A 17262-nucleotide genomic window follows, 5' to 3' on the forward strand; every position below is an offset into this window, starting at 1 on the left:
ACTTGGAATCAAATATTTGATCAAATCTTCAGCAAGTCCTAAAGCATTTAGAAACCATTTGAAGAATATTGATTAAAATATTAGAGTATTTCAGTTCTACCAGAATACCAGTTTTAACATCTGATTTCAGGAAACAAAAAACAAGTTTTCAGTCATTTGACAGCAAAATGGTAATGTCTGCTTTGTAATTTTACTGAGCAAATTTAGTTCTCACCATCAATATTACAGCTGTTGGTTTCTAGGGAATAAATCACTGATAGCTACATTAGTATTGTCTTTAATACATATAACAACTTCTGTGAAAAATGCTACCAATGATATCTAAAAACATACTTTTATTTGATTTCTTAATAAAGTTAAAAGCTTGTGCAGGAAACCACCGACCAGGACATTCCCTGTACAAATTATTTTAATATTCCCATTCATTTCAAAACAGGCGCATTGCCAACAAAACCCACCAACTGAGAAGGCTACTATTTTTTAACCTCATAACACTGTCAATCATTTCAATACACATTTTAACAAAATAGCTAAGCGTTCAATCACAGCTGATGGCATATAAGTAAAAATATATTTGCTGAATATTCATTTAGGTATGGGGGGGAAGTTCAATTAGTAACTATTTCTTGCACAATTTTCTAGTTCGCTTGCTATTTTGCTTTCAGCATAACAACTGAGATCCCGAATAACATAATGGAAGCCTTACCTTTTCAATGAACCTTTTCCTTCCAGATAGTTGCCAATGATTGAGCCTGATCTCTGTTTCAAAGCAGCAGGCGGAACATGCTCAGATTTCTATGGAAATATTGTTTTTAAAATGTCTGAAAGTAACTTTCATGGTTGTTTATTTAAAAAACCCCAGCAGATCCAATGCCAGTATTTCAAAACAGTATATTTCAGGGCAATTGGCATTTTCTGAAATGCCCTATACCATCCTTTGGTTCATGTTTAAGATAGTCAGTGACTAACTAGGACTAGATTTGGGGCAAAAACATCTAGCCACCCCTCATGGGCAGAGTCTCTCTGAAAGAATCTGAAACATCAGCCTTTGAACCCTCTGAGCAGAAATTGGGTATCTGTGAGACAAACCAGTTTTGCACACTAACAGTAAAGGCTTTTAGAGTCCAAAATCTGGCATGTCTCCAGAAAGGCAGGAGGTGTATGATAGTACTACTGTTAGACACCTGCTAAGAATACCAAAGACAGGAAAAAAAAGATTTGTGACTTTAAGCCACACTCACCTGGTATAAACACATGTCACGTTCATCTCTCAGGTACTTATTCCTTTCTCTGGAATGGAAATTAAAACAAAGGACAAGAAAGAAGTTACACCAAATTTTTCAACTATCTGCATTACTCAATTCAATCCTGCTTTGAGTTGGTAGCAGTCATTCTGTACTTTGGGATGCTATTTTAAAATACTGTTGCATGTATGAGCATGCCATATAATTCCACAGGTTTACTTTCTGGGCTTCTAGAAGCTAAATCCTTAAGCAAGGATGATAGCTTTCAGAGTACTGCAAGAGCAAGTGTATAAATAGAGATGACTTGGAATTTGGCTCTGGGAGATGAACTAATGAAACAAAAATGAAACAAACTCAGAAAAATACCTTTGGTTCTTCTGAGCGAATTCAGACCCTCCTGTCTGCCTAAAAAATACTATTATCAGGGGAAAGAGGAGGCAGTTGCCCCCACCCAGGTTCTCTCTCAGTCAGCATTCAAGCACTTTCTTCCATCCCTCACAGTGCCACCTGGTCTTACCGTTCCAACAGTGGAAAATTGAGGGAGATCTTCTGTCCCACCCCACTCCCCCACTGCTACCAAGGTACACGAGGCACTGAGAATTGTAGTGCCCTGAGTGCTACTAATATTTGTCCATAACATTGGGTGGAACAACTGTTCCTCATGCCTGGCATGGAGCTGTAGCAGTGTGCGAATTTGTTGAGAGGACCAGGAGAGACTTCCCACCATTCTTACAATTCCACGATTACTCAAATAATTAGCAAAATAAAGGTTGTGGAAAGACTTGTGAATGATACATTTAATCATATTGCCATAAAATACTAAGGATTATAACATTTTTCTTAACCCTGTCACCCCTTGTTTAAAGAAATCTGCTCTGTGGGAAAGCAAGATATATTGTATGTGACTATCCTCTCAGAGTAATCCGTGATCCACAGATTTATAGAACACCACCCTCATAATTAGAAGACCTTCCTCGTCAGTGACCTGCTATTAGGAGAGCTATAATTGCATAAACTCACTGGTAGGGCAAGAGGGCTAGGAAATGTTACCAGAAAGTGCTACAAGGTCTCTCGTAATGAGATGACCAAAGTTTTGTCTGCTCTGTGGTAGGGATGAGGTCCAATGTGTGTTCCAAAAGGAGTGAGAGGCGCATCTAGAAATATTGTTCTTCCCTCTTCTTGGAGATGGGAACAGTTGCTACTCCCTCCAGTCTCACAGCACAATGTGAGGATTTCTTTTGTCCCATATCTCAGAAAAAATATTATAGTCCCACCACCTTATTTAATGACACTTCTCTATTCTGCAGAACCCCCCCATTCTTAGAGTGGAGCACAGTTAACTTCTCCCTATTCTTTTTTTTACTCCCCCCCATGGGCTCCCTCCACAAGACAACCCTGTGTTCTTACCGTAAGAAATCCAGTTGTTTAAGCAGCCCTGATTTTTCCCTCTGTAATGTTTCTGTCACTCTGTAAACCTCACTGAAAGAGAAATGTAATAAGCACCAAAATATGCTCTGCTGTTTAAAAAAAAACATGTCTTGTTGTATAGTAACAACTACGGCAATATGTCAAGTCAATTTGGACTTATGGTGGCCCTTTCCAGGATTCAAAGCAAAAAGTGTCCTGCTTATATAATGCCCCATAATGCTTCAAGCACTCTCTGGGCAGTTTACAAGTTCATTATGCAGGGTACACATTGTCGTCCCCCCCCCCCCAGCGAGCTGGATACTCATTTTACTGACCTCAGAAGGATAGAAGGCTGAGTCAACCTTGAGTCACTACCTGGGATTGAACCCCTGGTCGTGAGCGCAGTTTTAGCTGCAGTACAGCAGTTTAACCACTGCGCCACGAGGCTCTTCAGAAGTGGTTTACCATTTTCTTCTTCTGGCATTGTCCCTGGGACTGTACATCTTGTCCAAGGCTACACAGGCTGACTTTTCTCCTGAACCACATAGTGCGGAATTGAATTCCCAACCTCTGGCTCTGTGGTTGGGAGTTCAATTTCCCCACTATGCGATTCAATGAGTTGGCCAATTGCTTAGCTTACAAAAATGTTGCATATATTTCAGATATAGACCACACCATTCACTACACTCATTTCCACATGGAAACTCTTCTGCCTCCAAATTTGATTTGAACAATAATTCTCTCTTAAATATTAATGAATTTGAGAACCACAAATTACATGGATATGGAGGGTTATTCCCATCACTGCCTTGAGAAATCCAAGTTGTAGAGACCACTCACACTTCTTTTTCCTCCTGAAGCTTTTTGGCCTCCTCTTGAAGTATCTGCAGCTGCTGCTGGGCAACAATTAATGCCTGGGATGTTATTTCCAATTCATTCTGCAGCTCTTGGTTTGTGAGTTTCAGTTTGGTGTTTTCTACTTTTGTGTCAATCTTGTCATGGTGCAGCTCTCTACACTGTCCCTCCAACTATACAGGAAAAAGGAAAGAAATACAATCTTTTTAAAAAATGCATGATCTGTAAAAAATCCCCAAAATATTGTTGTCATTCATTATGTGCTTTCAGTGTTTTTTTTTTTGTTTTTGTTTTTGTTGCTGACAGTTTTACATCTCTGTTTTCTGCTAGTTACCTAATTAAAGGAATCGTCATATCTAATTTTTATATGACCGGGGCTGTGCACAATACGTGTTCTGTGCACTTTTCAGCTGAAAATATACCTACCACCCATGGCAGACGATACATGTACATTCTTATTCAGCCAGCCAAACATTTACACCCTGGGTAGATGTGCCATTATTGTGTATAGCACCTGGATTGTGTAGATAAACACTGCAAAATGTGATGGAAAGCACACAGAACACATATTAATGAATGCTTTCTGGTGGCATGTGCCACAAATAAATCAGACCCAAGATATGACTTCATGCTCTGATCAAATTAATGGTGGGATAGAAAACGACTAGCTTAGATCCACAAAGTGGTGCTACGTTGCCTATTACATAAAGTTGCCACAAAGGACATTTTGAATTTTATAACTTTAGAGAAAAACCTTTGAGAAAGCTTAAGAATAATAAAATATATAAACAAAATACATTCGTAAGAGACAAGACTACACACATCTCTCTGGAATTTGTATCTGCAAATTATTTAATCAGACTTGGTTTTGAGTATATTGTCTGCAACCCTCATATACACACAGTGTTCTTTCAAGGACACAAAGCCTTCAAAAATATATTACATTCTATGATAAAGAATCTCCTACCCACGTTTTGCTAGAAAACTATCTCTGGCTCTGAATGGTAAGATTAACATACTCTTTTCTGTTTCTGAGCAAGCTGTTCTAGCTCCTGTTCTTTTGCTGTAAGTTTACGCTCCAGATCCTGACTTCGGGACTGAAACCTCTCTGTGTCCTGAAAAATGAGAACAGATGACCTTAAGAAGCAGAAGATGATTAATTAAGAAGCCTAGTTAGTCCATTAGAACTACATTATAAACAACATTAGAGACATTATACAATTTTGTTTTTAGTAATTCAGACAGAACACACCCAATTCACAGGTACATTGTGACTTTTTAAATTTCAAAACAATGTAAAAACTACTTGATTTGAACTACTTGAAGGATAGCCTATCCTTGGGAGATGGCTCACTATTTGTATTTCAGCCCAGATGGAAAATTCAGCACACAATTGCTATAAATCTGCAAGCAGGTAAACATTCCCACAGCCCTAGGAAGACTGTGATATACATGTTCCATATTCCATATTTTTAAAACATGGAAAGAAAAATCTGCACATATAGGAAGGTGCACATAATATATATGTGAATTTCTGTGTTCAACCCCCTCCCCTCCAACACAGTACCTAGCAAGCATGAGGCTCATGGAAGAAAAAGAAGAGGAAAAAAAGAACCTCAGCAAAATGTCTGATTCTTTGTAAATATATTTTGTAAATAAAGAAATTACAAAATGCCATGTACTTTCTGTGATTTTATTAGACAACCAGCTTCAGATATGCATTTTATCCCTGAAATATAAAGTTGTCTGGAAAACTAAGATGCTTTTTGGTACTTGAGTGCAAGAATCTGCAACTTTTAACTCTTTTCTTTAAAAATTGATCTTTTAATCTTTTAAAACTGTTATTACATCATGGTAGCAGCTCTGAAGAAATCTATGGTAAAATATCACATTTTGGAATGATCCATACAAATCAGATACTTACTTTCAAGAGAAATGATTGTTTCTCATTTTTGATCTGCTGTTCCATTTCCTCATAAAGGTTTTTTATTTCTTCATCATAGTCAGTGATTTTCCTAGTCAGAAAAAGAAAATGCAGGAATCTAATACAGGGACTGGAGCCACATTTTTGTTCTTGATAAAAGGCTTGTGTGTGTGAGTGTACAAGAGGGAGAGACTCTCTTATTAACATTATTACGCATAAAATTCTGTCACTTGTGGAGTAATAATAGCTCATCCTCCCACCATCTCCTTCTATTTAATTAGCAGGGAATGCCAAAGCTGGCATGCTTTTTTAAAAATTAAAAACAAAGATCAGGAACCATCTCCCACTTCCTCTTTAGGACCATTTTTTCCCTTCCTGCCCCTCCAGTGTTTGGAATAAGCTTGGTTGCCTCTTAGAGCAGGACAGCTGATTAGTTTTTTAGACTGGCAATTTGTGTGAACCTCTGTAGGGTTCACCCAAGTGCATAATGATCCCAATGGTTTCCTGAATGCACTTGGGGACTTCCTACTTTGTTTGTCAGTGATATTATTGAAGCCCTGACTGACCTGTGGAATGTAGAAATAGCTGGTGACTTAATGCTCTCACTCCCCCTTCCTACTTGCAGACCAGGTTAGCTCTCTGAGTCAACAGGGAGCTGAAGGCAATGAAACAGAAGAATCTGTGTCTAGGTCATCATTAGAGGACACCTCAGGGCAAATCAAACCCCAACTTGCTGTAATCCATCTGAAAAAGTACATTGCAGTGGCAAAGGCAGCTAAGAAAGCCCAGGACTCTGTTACCTTTTCTTCCATACATAGCAGACCAGTGATACTGTTCTGAATTGTGCAGGGTCTCTTCACCAGGGTATTGAAGCAGGAAACTAGAGTGTTTGGTCGCTTGCTATGAACAGTTTGCTTTATGTTTTTCAGACAAGATCCATCAGATTTACCTTGAACTCCAATATTGGTGGTGATCTGATTGATGTAACATTGGCAACCATTTTTCACCTTGTAGAGCTTGAGAATGCGGACAGTGTGCATTGGAGTAGTTCCTGTCAAGGTGCTCTCAAAAGTGGTGTTGGAGAAGCACTGTTCAACACCATGGCCTTTAGCCCATGACTTTTTCTTGGGCTCCTCTTTATAGCCTGTATTATTTAATAGTCATATGAAGCAGCTGGGAGTGCATGGGTCATTTGGAGCGGGGGAGAAGGAACCACTAATATGCTGATGACACCCAAGCTCTGTACACCAACATCAAGGAAGCTGTTAAGACCCTTGAATAGTATCTGAGCTTGACAATGGACAGGATGATAGTGAACAAGTTGAATTTAAAACCAGACAAGACTGCTGGTCAGTAGAAAGTCAGATTCAGGAACTGGGATTCAGTTTGTTCTAAACAAGATTGCATATACACATCCAAGTTACATTCATAGTCTGGAAGCACTCCTTGATTCTTCACTCTCTTTTAATTCCCCGGTGGCAGCAGTGACGAGGACTGCCTGATTTAGGAGCAGTTATCTATGCTGGATTTGCATCATGCCTTGCCAAGTCAAGGCAAGCCTCTGTATGAAGCCTCTGCATGAAGAGGTCCCAGAATCATCAACTGGTGCAATAAGTGAAACCTAGGCTGCCAACTGGTACATGTTATCACAGTCATATGACCCCAATACTGCCAGCTCAGTCTTCCTGGATATATTATGTATTACTTTTTATTTCCCCTTCCTTGCCTGGAATCATGGTGTTTGTTTAAAATAAAAACAAACAAACAAAAATGTCTTCGATGCCAGATTAAACACAACGGATAGGGGATGGAGCCTGCTCCATCCTGTGGACAACCAAAGAGCACTTATTCTGCCCCATGGTTGTCCTCAAATCATACAAATACTCCTGATTTGGCCTGTTTTACATGTTTATCCAAAGACAGCATATATCCCTAGTTTAAGACAATATTTTCTTATTACCGCATTTGGAATTTTAAAAAAAGCACAAACCAACCATATGATCCATAAGTAAAATGAAAAAGGAAAGCTAAATAATATATTTATTGGACTGTGGAAATATCATGGCAAAGGTGACCTTTCAACTCCTTTGAAGTGCTTCATTGGCCTGGGAAAAGCCAGGCAGTCTGGTTGTTGTAGGTGAAGTGTTTTTTTTTATTTTGTTTCTTACCTTATAACCCCTGTTGTTATTAAAATTAATCCATGTACCCAAGGATACTACTTGACAAGAAAAATCACTGCAAATAAAGAGCACTTGATCTATTTCAAAGGTTGTGATTAGGAAGATTATTAGAAGAGAAGCACTAACTTCTGCAAGGCATTTTCCAGGGCCTCCTTTTCATAATTGGCTTCCTGGAGCTGAGAGAGAACTTTTGCCAGGAATTCCTCAAAGCTGGAAAGTAAATGAGGTTCATCCTTCCTCAGGTGCAACCAAAGTTTCTTTATAGTACTCTCACTGAGGAAACAAAAAAGGAGAAAGACTTGTAAATAGCAAAGAATCTTCTTTTTAGTACTTTTATGTAGTTTTTCCTTCTATTAAGTTTGATCTTATGCTTGCCTCCTGTATCCCTGGAATTTCAGGGTGTAAAATTCCTTTTTTAAAAATCTTTCATACTTAAAGATAGCCTTCTGAGTCTTTAATTTCATAAAGTACTGGCTTGGGAGAGGGTGGAATATCAGTAGAATTGTAAAGGAGGACTTCAGTAGCTGACCTCTGCTGGTCTTCTGCTGTGCATTTTACTGGGGATTTAAGCAAATTCCAACTCTCACCGATTCTTTCCTGTCCTGACCTATTCTGTTCTATTCATAAGACTGGCTTCAGAAAGAGTGCATTAGAAACAGCTAAGAACGATTTCTGTCAGATCTGGTGAAATCTAAAAATTATTTATTTATTTAGAATATTTTTACCCCACCTTTCTCCTTAAAAGGATCCAAGAAAGTTTACAACAGTTAAAAGAAAATATTTAAAAGCTTAAAACATTGAATGTACAAATATTTTAAAAGTATTAAACAAGTATTATATTTTAAGTGGTCAATAAAAAACACATTTAAAAACATCAGAACACAATTGATACCTCCCCCACCTCAGCAAGAATCAGAAAAGTCTTGACTGAAAATAAACAGCAACAGTTACACCTCTGATGAAGTCATACCAGTTCTGAGTGTCAAACCTGGTATTAAGGGGAATTAGGTCATTTTGTTTTCCCTCCCACAAGAAGATGTCTTCAGGATTATTTGCCTCAGCAATCAGAATTCTGAGCTATATTTGAGGAGCAGTGAAGGTCAATTACTATCCACCTGTGTGACAGTAGCTGGCAACATGAATGGCAGAACTGACACAAACAAAATCGCTGAAGATGCAAGTGGAAGTTAAAAGTACATGATCCATTTCAAAGACCATAAAAGCAATTTACAATTCATTCTGTCAAAAGCAGCCTCACAAGGCACAGGTTTTGAAAATGCAAAGGCAGAACATATTCCAGCTCACTGAAACCTAGGTTGCCTGAGGCCCATTCCTATCAGTTTATGAGTGAAACTAGAAAGCTAGCCTGCACTAGAAATTTCCCATATCAACAATATGGAGACAATTTCTCCTGTATTTGGATTTTCTACATTCACAGTTTTATGCATTCACAACTTTATAAAGTAGACGCACTGCCGAGTTTAATGATATCTGAGGTGAGACACTCCAGTTCATTTTACATTCAAATTATGAGAAATGTTGAGGGAGACAAAAAAAAATTGAGGAAACAAATCAGATGAATTACGGCTGCAATGGGACCCTTCAAGTTTGTCTCTTAGTTCAGAGCCTTGCACATGTGGATTTGTGTACTCGACTCTTACATGTGGGAGCTGCAGGCTGTGGAAGCTTACACTCGATAAAACCTTTTCATTTTTAACAAGAGTGTGTGTGCAAATTCTCCCCTGTCTAAAGGGAAGAAAGAAAGCCCACCCCTCTTCAAATTGGGGGTACCTACTGCCACTCCAAAGCTTCACCGAGAAGGAAAGGAGGTGGGCCATGAAGTGAACACCAAGGCAGGACTAGCATCCCCACATGCTAGTCCTGAAGAAGAGGCAGAGCAAAAATTGCCCCAGGAAGGTCCTTGGTGCCCCACAACATCTTTCTAGCATGACTGCCTTTGGTGCAGCTACTTTAAAAATGACTGACTCTAAAGGGGGGATATGCTTTGGGAATGAAGGCATGTGTAAAGGGTGGCTCAAAAAGCCACCAAAACGAATGAAGAAAACCCCCAAAAACAAACAAACCAAAAAAGCCCCTATCCTATTTAGGGCTCTGCTCCACCAGCAGGCTGAAACTGTGTAATCCACAAAGTACAGTTTTCATATCATTCTCTTGGTTTTCTGGCATACTGATGGCATTACTTACTCTTCTAATATTGTGCTAGATCCAAGGCTTTCCAAAAGATTTGAAAACTGATCTTCCTCGTCACCTTCCAAGTTGCTTTCTTCCCAGTTAGGCTGATGCACATTTTCAGTCTCACACCATTGAAGCTCAGAAATAGATTTCTTTTGCCCAAACAAAAACTGGCCTGCAGATTTCAAAATATCTGATTCAGTATAAAATATTTAAAACTCAAAAGAATTTCAAGAAAATTGCCTTTCTGCAGAGAAGTGAAAGAGGATCTCAGAACATGTACACATATAACAGTGCCCGGTGACTGGTCTCAGAACCCCAGATGCCATAAGCATTCAAATAATATAGCTAGCGGGGCCTTTAGGCCATGGATTCAACCCCATGCAGTCAATGAAAGTGAGCTAAAGCATTGGTTCTCCAGATGTGGCTGCCCTGTCTTTCCCAGAAAACCTCTAGGAAGGGGCTTTTAAAAATCTGCTCCATTTAATTTTTGTAACAACACTTGTTTGGACTTATTAGCTTTTTGTTGCATATGCTACATTGAAAAGATATGTTGCCGTATGAATGGCAACTATTAGTTTTACTTCTTATAGATGTCTTCAGTTGCAGCTTTTCTAAAATAGGCAGAAGGTGGTTCAGAATGAAACATAAAAATAATTTATGTTAAAATAATTTAAGACATAATTTAATCAAGAAATCCAATAAAACAGTTGCTTAAAACTGGTACAGCAGGTGAAAGGCAGTCAAAAATCTCAGTATTGCACAGAGTCTACTTAATTTCTAAAAACAAGAATGGTATCAGATACCTGTATTTGCCACGGATGTTTCATACTTCAGTGTCATCTCCAGACACCTAACTTTGGGAGGTTTACACAAATATAATTGGCAGAACATTTCTTAAGGGAGAAAGTAGCCCTCTAGATTAAGCTGTAATAGCTAGCAAGAAATAAAAAGAGAGTTGACGGGATGACCAATATATTTAGTACACTAGCTATTCGTTCTTTAGTACAAGCTGAACATTTATTTCAGTGTTCGTAAAAATGCTACTCTTTGCCATATAAGTGTAAGCAAATATATATGTAAGATGGTGATTACTGTTGAAAATGTAAGCTGCGGCTCAAATTCTTATATAATTCTGAAGTTGCTCTTCCATTAAACAATTTTGGGAACTATATAGATTGCAAAATGAATGGGCATTGTATATGAGACCACCAAATTACAGTTACTTGACTATTTAACTCACTAGATTGAAAAGCAGAAAAGAAAGTGGTGTCAGTGGTGAGAATATTCTATAAACCACTTCTTTAAGTCAAGAACTGTATGGTAACTAACTTGCTGTCTTTGAAGAAAAGATTTGGTTATGAGGTTGTTGCTATGGCAAACCTTACTAATATTTTATTGATCTCAGAAGGAAAGCAGCACATTGAAGAACAGGGTGTATTTACTATGAATTATAATGACAATACAACTTTGATTCTTATATTTGATTATCACTATTATCTCTGTAAGCTTTTCTCTCAGAAAATGGGAAAAAAACTTTGTTGCTCAGGTTCAAGGAACCATATTCAAACTCTGACATGTGCTAGGTTAAGAATAAAGAGGTTACCTACCTGTAACCATAGTGGTCCTTTGTGAATTCACACAAATGGGTTGTTCTGTGCCTGCGCTGAAGGTCTCGGAAGATTTTAGAGATTAAAAGTACAAAGTTAGTGGGACGTCCCCTGCTCCACCCACCAAAGATTCCCCTCAGTTCCTAGAATTTGTCCACCGGGCAGAAGAATCATTTAATATAAGCCGTGATGGACAGAGGAGAGGATGAGTGGGATGTGTGAATTCACAGAGGACCACTAGAAGAACTATGATTACAGGTAGGTAACCTCTTTTTCTTCTTTGTGGCCTCTGTGTGAATGCACACAAATGGGTGACTGGCAAGCTTCACTTACTGGATGGTGGGACGTCACAGTAGGAAGGATGCCAATACAAATCTGCCAAATCCAGCATCATTGCATGCTCTCATATCTAGGCGGTAATGGCTGACAAAGGTCAATGGGGTAGACCATGTTGCAGCACAAGAGATGTTAGGAATCTCGATTCCACACTGGAAGGCAGTAGATGTTGACAGCGCTCTAGTGGAATGTGCAAATGATCAGGAGGTGGTTTGCCTGGTAGTTCATATCCCAGAGAAATAGTTTGGACTATCCATCTGGAAATGGATTGTGATGAGGCTGGGCCTCCCTTGTGAGGTCCATGCAAGAGAGTGTCTTACGTCTAGCATGTGGAGCATTTGCTCTAGAGAGATTAATGGTGATATAACTGGTTGATTTAGATGAAATTCTGATACAATCTTGGGCAGAAAAGAGACATCAAAATACAAAGTCACCTTGTCTGGATGAAATTGGATAAAGGGTGGATCAGAACGAAGAGCAGCAAGCTCACTGGCTCTTTTAGCAGATGTTATAGCCACCAGAAAAGATGTCTTTAGAGAAAGCAATCTAAGATTTGAAGAGGCCATTGGTTTGAATGGTGGGCGCATGAGAGTATTAAGGACAATTTGTAGTGACCATTGGGGAATAATACATTGATGTGATGGACGGATGTTACTGAGTCCTTTGAGGAATTTTTTAATCGTAGGGTGAGATACAACTTTTGCTGACATGGAGTTATCTGGTTGATGGGCAATGATGGCTGATATATGGACTTTTAAAGTGGAATGAGAGAGTCCAAATTCAAAGAGATGGAGTAAGAAGGTAAGTAGTGTCTTCAAGGAAACAGGTATTGCAGGTAAGTTATTTATTTCTGTATAATTAAGAAAGACTTTCCACTTATTTGCATATAGAAGCTGAGTTGATGGTATTCACGCTTGATCCAAGATGTGTTTCAAGGTGGGAGTATCCTCCAAGCTGTCAAGTTTAACGATGGAAGGTCTGGATGGTAGACCATCCCGTCGTTCTGAGTTAGGAGATCAGGAACCGGAGAGAGTCTAAACAAGTCCGTTGACATCAACCTGAGGTGAGTAAACCATGGTTGCCTCAGCTACCAGGGAGCAAAGAGGATTGCATTCAATTGAAAGTGTCAGAGGTGGATAATTGTCTGTTGTATGAGTAGTATTGGTGGGAATAGATAAAGTAATTCCCTGTTCGAATCTGTCATGAACGCATCCCCGATGGAGTTCTCGTCTGCTCCGGCTCGAGAGCAACAGACACCGCATTTGTCATCCACACTTGAAGCGAAGACATTGATAGTAGGTACTCTTCAACTGTGACAGTGTTGATTGAAAATGGTATCCTTGAGGGACCACTCATAAGTCCTTGATGTCATACGGCTGAGATGATCTGCTATGTAATTGTCGTCTGAGGAAATATGTACTGCAATAGGGAAGATGTGATGTTGGTAACACCATTCCCACAGGTCGATGTCTAGGTACAAGAGGGATAAAGAATGTGTTCTTCCCTGTTGGTTTACATAATATAGGGTAGTTGTATTGTCCGTTGCCAGTTGCACCACTCGACCCTCGATGATTGGAAGAAAGACATGGAAAGCTCTGGTGATCACTAAGAGCTCGAGATGGTTGATATGAAGTGATTGTTCTTGTCTCGTCTATAGGCCATGATGAAGATAATGTGCTCCCTAGCTGGATGGGCTGGAGTCTGTGGTGACCTGCACCATCAGATAGATGAGCAGGAATGGTCATCCGAGATGAAGGTTTGACATTGATGTGAGTTGATTGGCTAACTCTGGTGTCACAATCAATTTCATGGATGGGTGGTTTATCACCGGGTTGAATAGTGGCAGGTACCATGACTGGAGCAACTTCATTTTGAGTCAGGCATGCTGGATTGCCGAGGTTGTGGACACCATGAGCCTGAAGAGGTGTTGAACATGATGGGCTGGAATGGAAGTTTGAGATTGGAAGGGGCAAATGTCCTTCTTTAACCTTATAACTTGTTCCAGGGGGATGAAGGCCCTGGCTTGCAAAGAGTTGAAGAGGGCTCCGATGTAGGTGACTGTCTGTGCTGGTTCAAGATGAGATTTTGTATAGTTTACTTTGAGTATGAGGTTCTGAAGTGTGTCGAGTGTGATGGTTGTAGCTCTCATGCCATTTTGGTATGACGTCGTAACTATCAGCCAGTCATCTATGTATGGGTAGATGTTTACATCCTGAAGGCGGAGATGCTCAGCGACTGGTGCCATGCACTCCGTGAAAGTCCTTGGCATCGTGGAAAGTCTGAATGGTAGGGAACAAAATCAGTACATGATGTTGTCGAACTGGAATCTGAGAAATTTGTGATGAGGTGGATGGATCAAAATATAGAAGTAAGTGTCCTGTAGACTGATCACAACAAACCATTCTCCCCTTTATCTGGGGTTTTCGAAAAGGCTGGCATTGATGGGACTGGTTTTGATTCTGAAAGGATGATGTTGATGGTGGTGGACCTTGAAAGGACCTGTCAACTGGTTGTGATCTGAATTATTGATATGGCTGGAATCTCTGATACAATTTTTGTTGAAATTGTGGATAGAATTGCGTCTGTCTGTATTGAGGTCGTTGGTATCAAAGGGATTGCTGGTTGGTGTATGATCTTGCCGTTTTCTGTATTTTATGTTTTCCATAGTCTCGTCTGTTTTCTGATTAAAGAGACTGTGACAATCTCCCCACGTCACTCATGCCATTCATAGTGATGAGCTAATTTGCATGAGCCTATGAGAGAACTGGAGAGGCGGTGTCAGCTGCTACATAAGGTTTGGCAGCAGAAGGAGATAGTCAGAGAGATATACAGATAGAGAGAGAGATAAGGGACTGGTTAATCAGAGAGAGAAGGAACAGATACCAATAGAGATAAAGCTGGTTAAGATAAATAGATAGAGGAGGTGGTAATTATATGGCAAGAGAAAAGTATGTATTGAGAGACCTGTTAATGATTTGCTAGTGTACCATGTTCATCTGAAGAACTTCTGTGATTATTAAATTGGCTTCATTTCAATAAATAAGTTCTGTTTGCATTCACAAGACAAGTGTTTTTGACAAACTTCATTTATATTGTGGATTGAGGTAATCCACTGGTGGCAGTGAGAGGAAAACACGACTGGAGCCTTTGTGAGGGCACAAGATGTAGGTGCCACAAAGGGTGAACATCACAGAGACCTGTGCCGCTGAAGGGAAGGTCTTCTATCCTTGACTTGGAGTCATCAGACAGTCTGGTGGATCCAAGCCAGGCATGTCAGTGCAACACTATCGAGGATGCTAGGGTTTTCGATGCCGCGTTGGCCACATGTCTAGCAGCAATCCTTTGTTGTTTTGCCAGCAAGGTGGCCTTGGTATGGGCATTAATCAGTTCAGTTTTGATTGATTCCGGTGTGGATTCCAGTAGCAGGAGAATTTTCTTCCAAAGTTGGCGCTGATAAGCGCCCATTGCCACTTGATAGTTGGCGACTCTAAGTGAAAAGGATTGGAGTGAATAAATTCTTCTACCGATGATGTCAATTTTCTGACCCTTCTTATAGTAGGGGCCACTGAAGACTTATTTCTGGCTCTGGACTGGTTGGACTCAACAATTATAGAATTGGGAGTAGGATGTTTGGTTAAAAACTGTGTCCGTTCCATGTGTCTTGTACAGGTTTTCCAGTTTGTCTTGAGATTTGTAGGGTAGATGGTGGGTTGTCCCATGCTTCCTTGATTAGTTTCAGCATTGATGGAATAAAAGTAAGACTAAGTGGAGGTGTCCTTTCTTGATTGATGTCGTCGAAGATTAGATCTGCCTCAGCTGATGGAGGTTCTTCGACATGTAGGGATTTAGCCATTCTGGATATCATATGTGAATAAGAAGTGAAATCCTCTGAAGGAGATGGAGGATGATTATCGATAGCATCTAAGGTTGGTGTAGGGAGGTCGGATGGTGATTCTTCAGATGATTTGGATTCTAGTTCTTGGTCAGAGCCTTGAACCTTTTTTGTTCATGGCCGTCTCCCAAAGGTGAGATCGGAGTCTTTGGAGCCTTTGCTTAAATGCCGGCTTGTTCAATTTTTTCCATGCCGCACAAGAATAGGTTGGGTGTTGCTCGCCCAAGCAGAATCTTGGGCGAATCTTTGGTGGGTGGAGCATGTGCTCCACAGGGGACGTCCCACTAACTTTGTACTTTTAAGCTCTAAAATATTCCGAGACATTCAGCGCAGGCGCAGAACAGCCCATTTGTGTGAATTCACAGAGGACACAAAGAAGAATCAGTGTCTTTGTATCTAAATAGTCAGATGTTTTCAAAATTCCTAATTAATCAAGCATAGGTAGCAGTGAGATATAAAGGAATACTGAAGAACCATAATCAGATTCTCCAGACAACTAGCATAACATAGTATCTCAGAGACTGAACTTTAAATCAATTATGTTAACATTGAAGACACACTTACTACAAGGCAATAATGTTAGAAATACTGTAGGTTGACTTGACTATTGAAAAAATTAGAATTAGAGCTCCTTTAGAGAGCTTCCTCACATCATTGCTTCAGATGCATCATTTTTCATGTGAACAGAGTGCCCATAGAGGAGGTAGGGCTAGCACACATTCATCTTATGGCATATAGAGGATGCTTGAATAGGATTTAAGAAACTTATTTCCATTACAGTATTTATTTAATGAATCATTATGCAGGGTAATTTATTAAGAGCATTTCTGAGCTGTGATGTCTCTTTTGAAGCTGCAGAGCAATGTTTACTTGTGAGGGATCTGTTTCTGCTGTTGAAATATGTGAGACAATTTTTTACTTATAGGGTATTTCTATCTTACTTTCTGTCAAAGTGCACAAGGCAGTGTATCTGGCTTTCCTCTTTCTCACTAGTAGTGTCCAATATTTATGTTAACTCTTTAATAAATGACCAATGATAAATATGATATCCAAGACAAACCATAGTCCTTACATATATAGATGATACTATTTTATATAGGAATGATTTACATGATTACTCATCTTGCTGGAAACAAGATAACAAAAACCATTGTTTTGGTCTTGTCATGACTGATGTTCAGCTTTTATTGCACTGCCCAGTTAAAGCTAACCAGCTGATAGAACAAGAAAAGCCACAAACTTATCAAGGAAATAAAAGGGCAAACTAATTGTTTTCACTCATACAAGTAGTTAATATAAGTGGCAAATTCATGACCATGCAACAGAGGAAAGGAAGTCCATTAAATGTTCAGGTTCTTCCACAAATGGAAACTAGAACAATTATTTTCATAACATTAAGAAATTGATTTAGGAATATAATGAATTCTTTCCTTTGTTGAAGCAAATGAGATAAAAAGACTACACACTCATACACATTCACATCTTTAAAAAGATGTGAGGCAAAAATTTGCTAGGGTACCTGAATACAGTGGTTTGCTTTGAAAGGGGATTTGGAAATACAGTATCTTAAAATTAATATCTGAACCACTTTTTACCTTCTCAAGTAGCATGTTTTGCTTTA

General features: G+C 39.4%; 1 protein-coding gene and 1 long non-coding RNA gene across 3 annotated transcripts in view; one reads left to right on the forward strand and one right to left on the reverse strand.

Moving 5' to 3' along the window:
- LOC144589467 (uncharacterized) overlaps positions 1 to 17262 on the forward strand; it is a 212239-nt gene that overhangs the window by 46139 nt on the left and 148838 nt on the right. The gene's annotated exons all lie outside the window — the stretch shown is intronic.
- Positions 1 to 17262, reverse strand: part of CRACR2A (calcium release activated channel regulator 2A) — a 58156-nt gene that overhangs the window by 14626 nt on the left and 26268 nt on the right. For both annotated transcript variants that reach the window (XM_020809236.3, XM_078394117.1), the window contains exons 4-11: positions 9816 to 9978; positions 7737 to 7883; positions 5431 to 5521; positions 4526 to 4621; positions 3492 to 3679; positions 2652 to 2723; positions 1242 to 1290; positions 707 to 795 (exon numbers count right to left, since the gene is read on the reverse strand). In XM_020809236.3, the coding sequence (XP_020664895.3) occupies positions 707 to 795; positions 1242 to 1290; positions 2652 to 2723; positions 3492 to 3679; positions 4526 to 4621; positions 5431 to 5521; positions 7737 to 7883; positions 9816 to 9978 (895 nt within the window). The remainder of the gene's footprint in view (positions 1 to 706; positions 796 to 1241; positions 1291 to 2651; positions 2724 to 3491; positions 3680 to 4525; positions 4622 to 5430; positions 5522 to 7736; positions 7884 to 9815; positions 9979 to 17262) is intronic.

This window comes from Pogona vitticeps, chromosome 5, assembly GCF_051106095.1.
Source record: "Pogona vitticeps strain Pit_001003342236 chromosome 5, PviZW2.1, whole genome shotgun sequence".
NCBI lineage: Eukaryota > Metazoa > Chordata > Lepidosauria > Squamata > Agamidae > Pogona > Pogona vitticeps.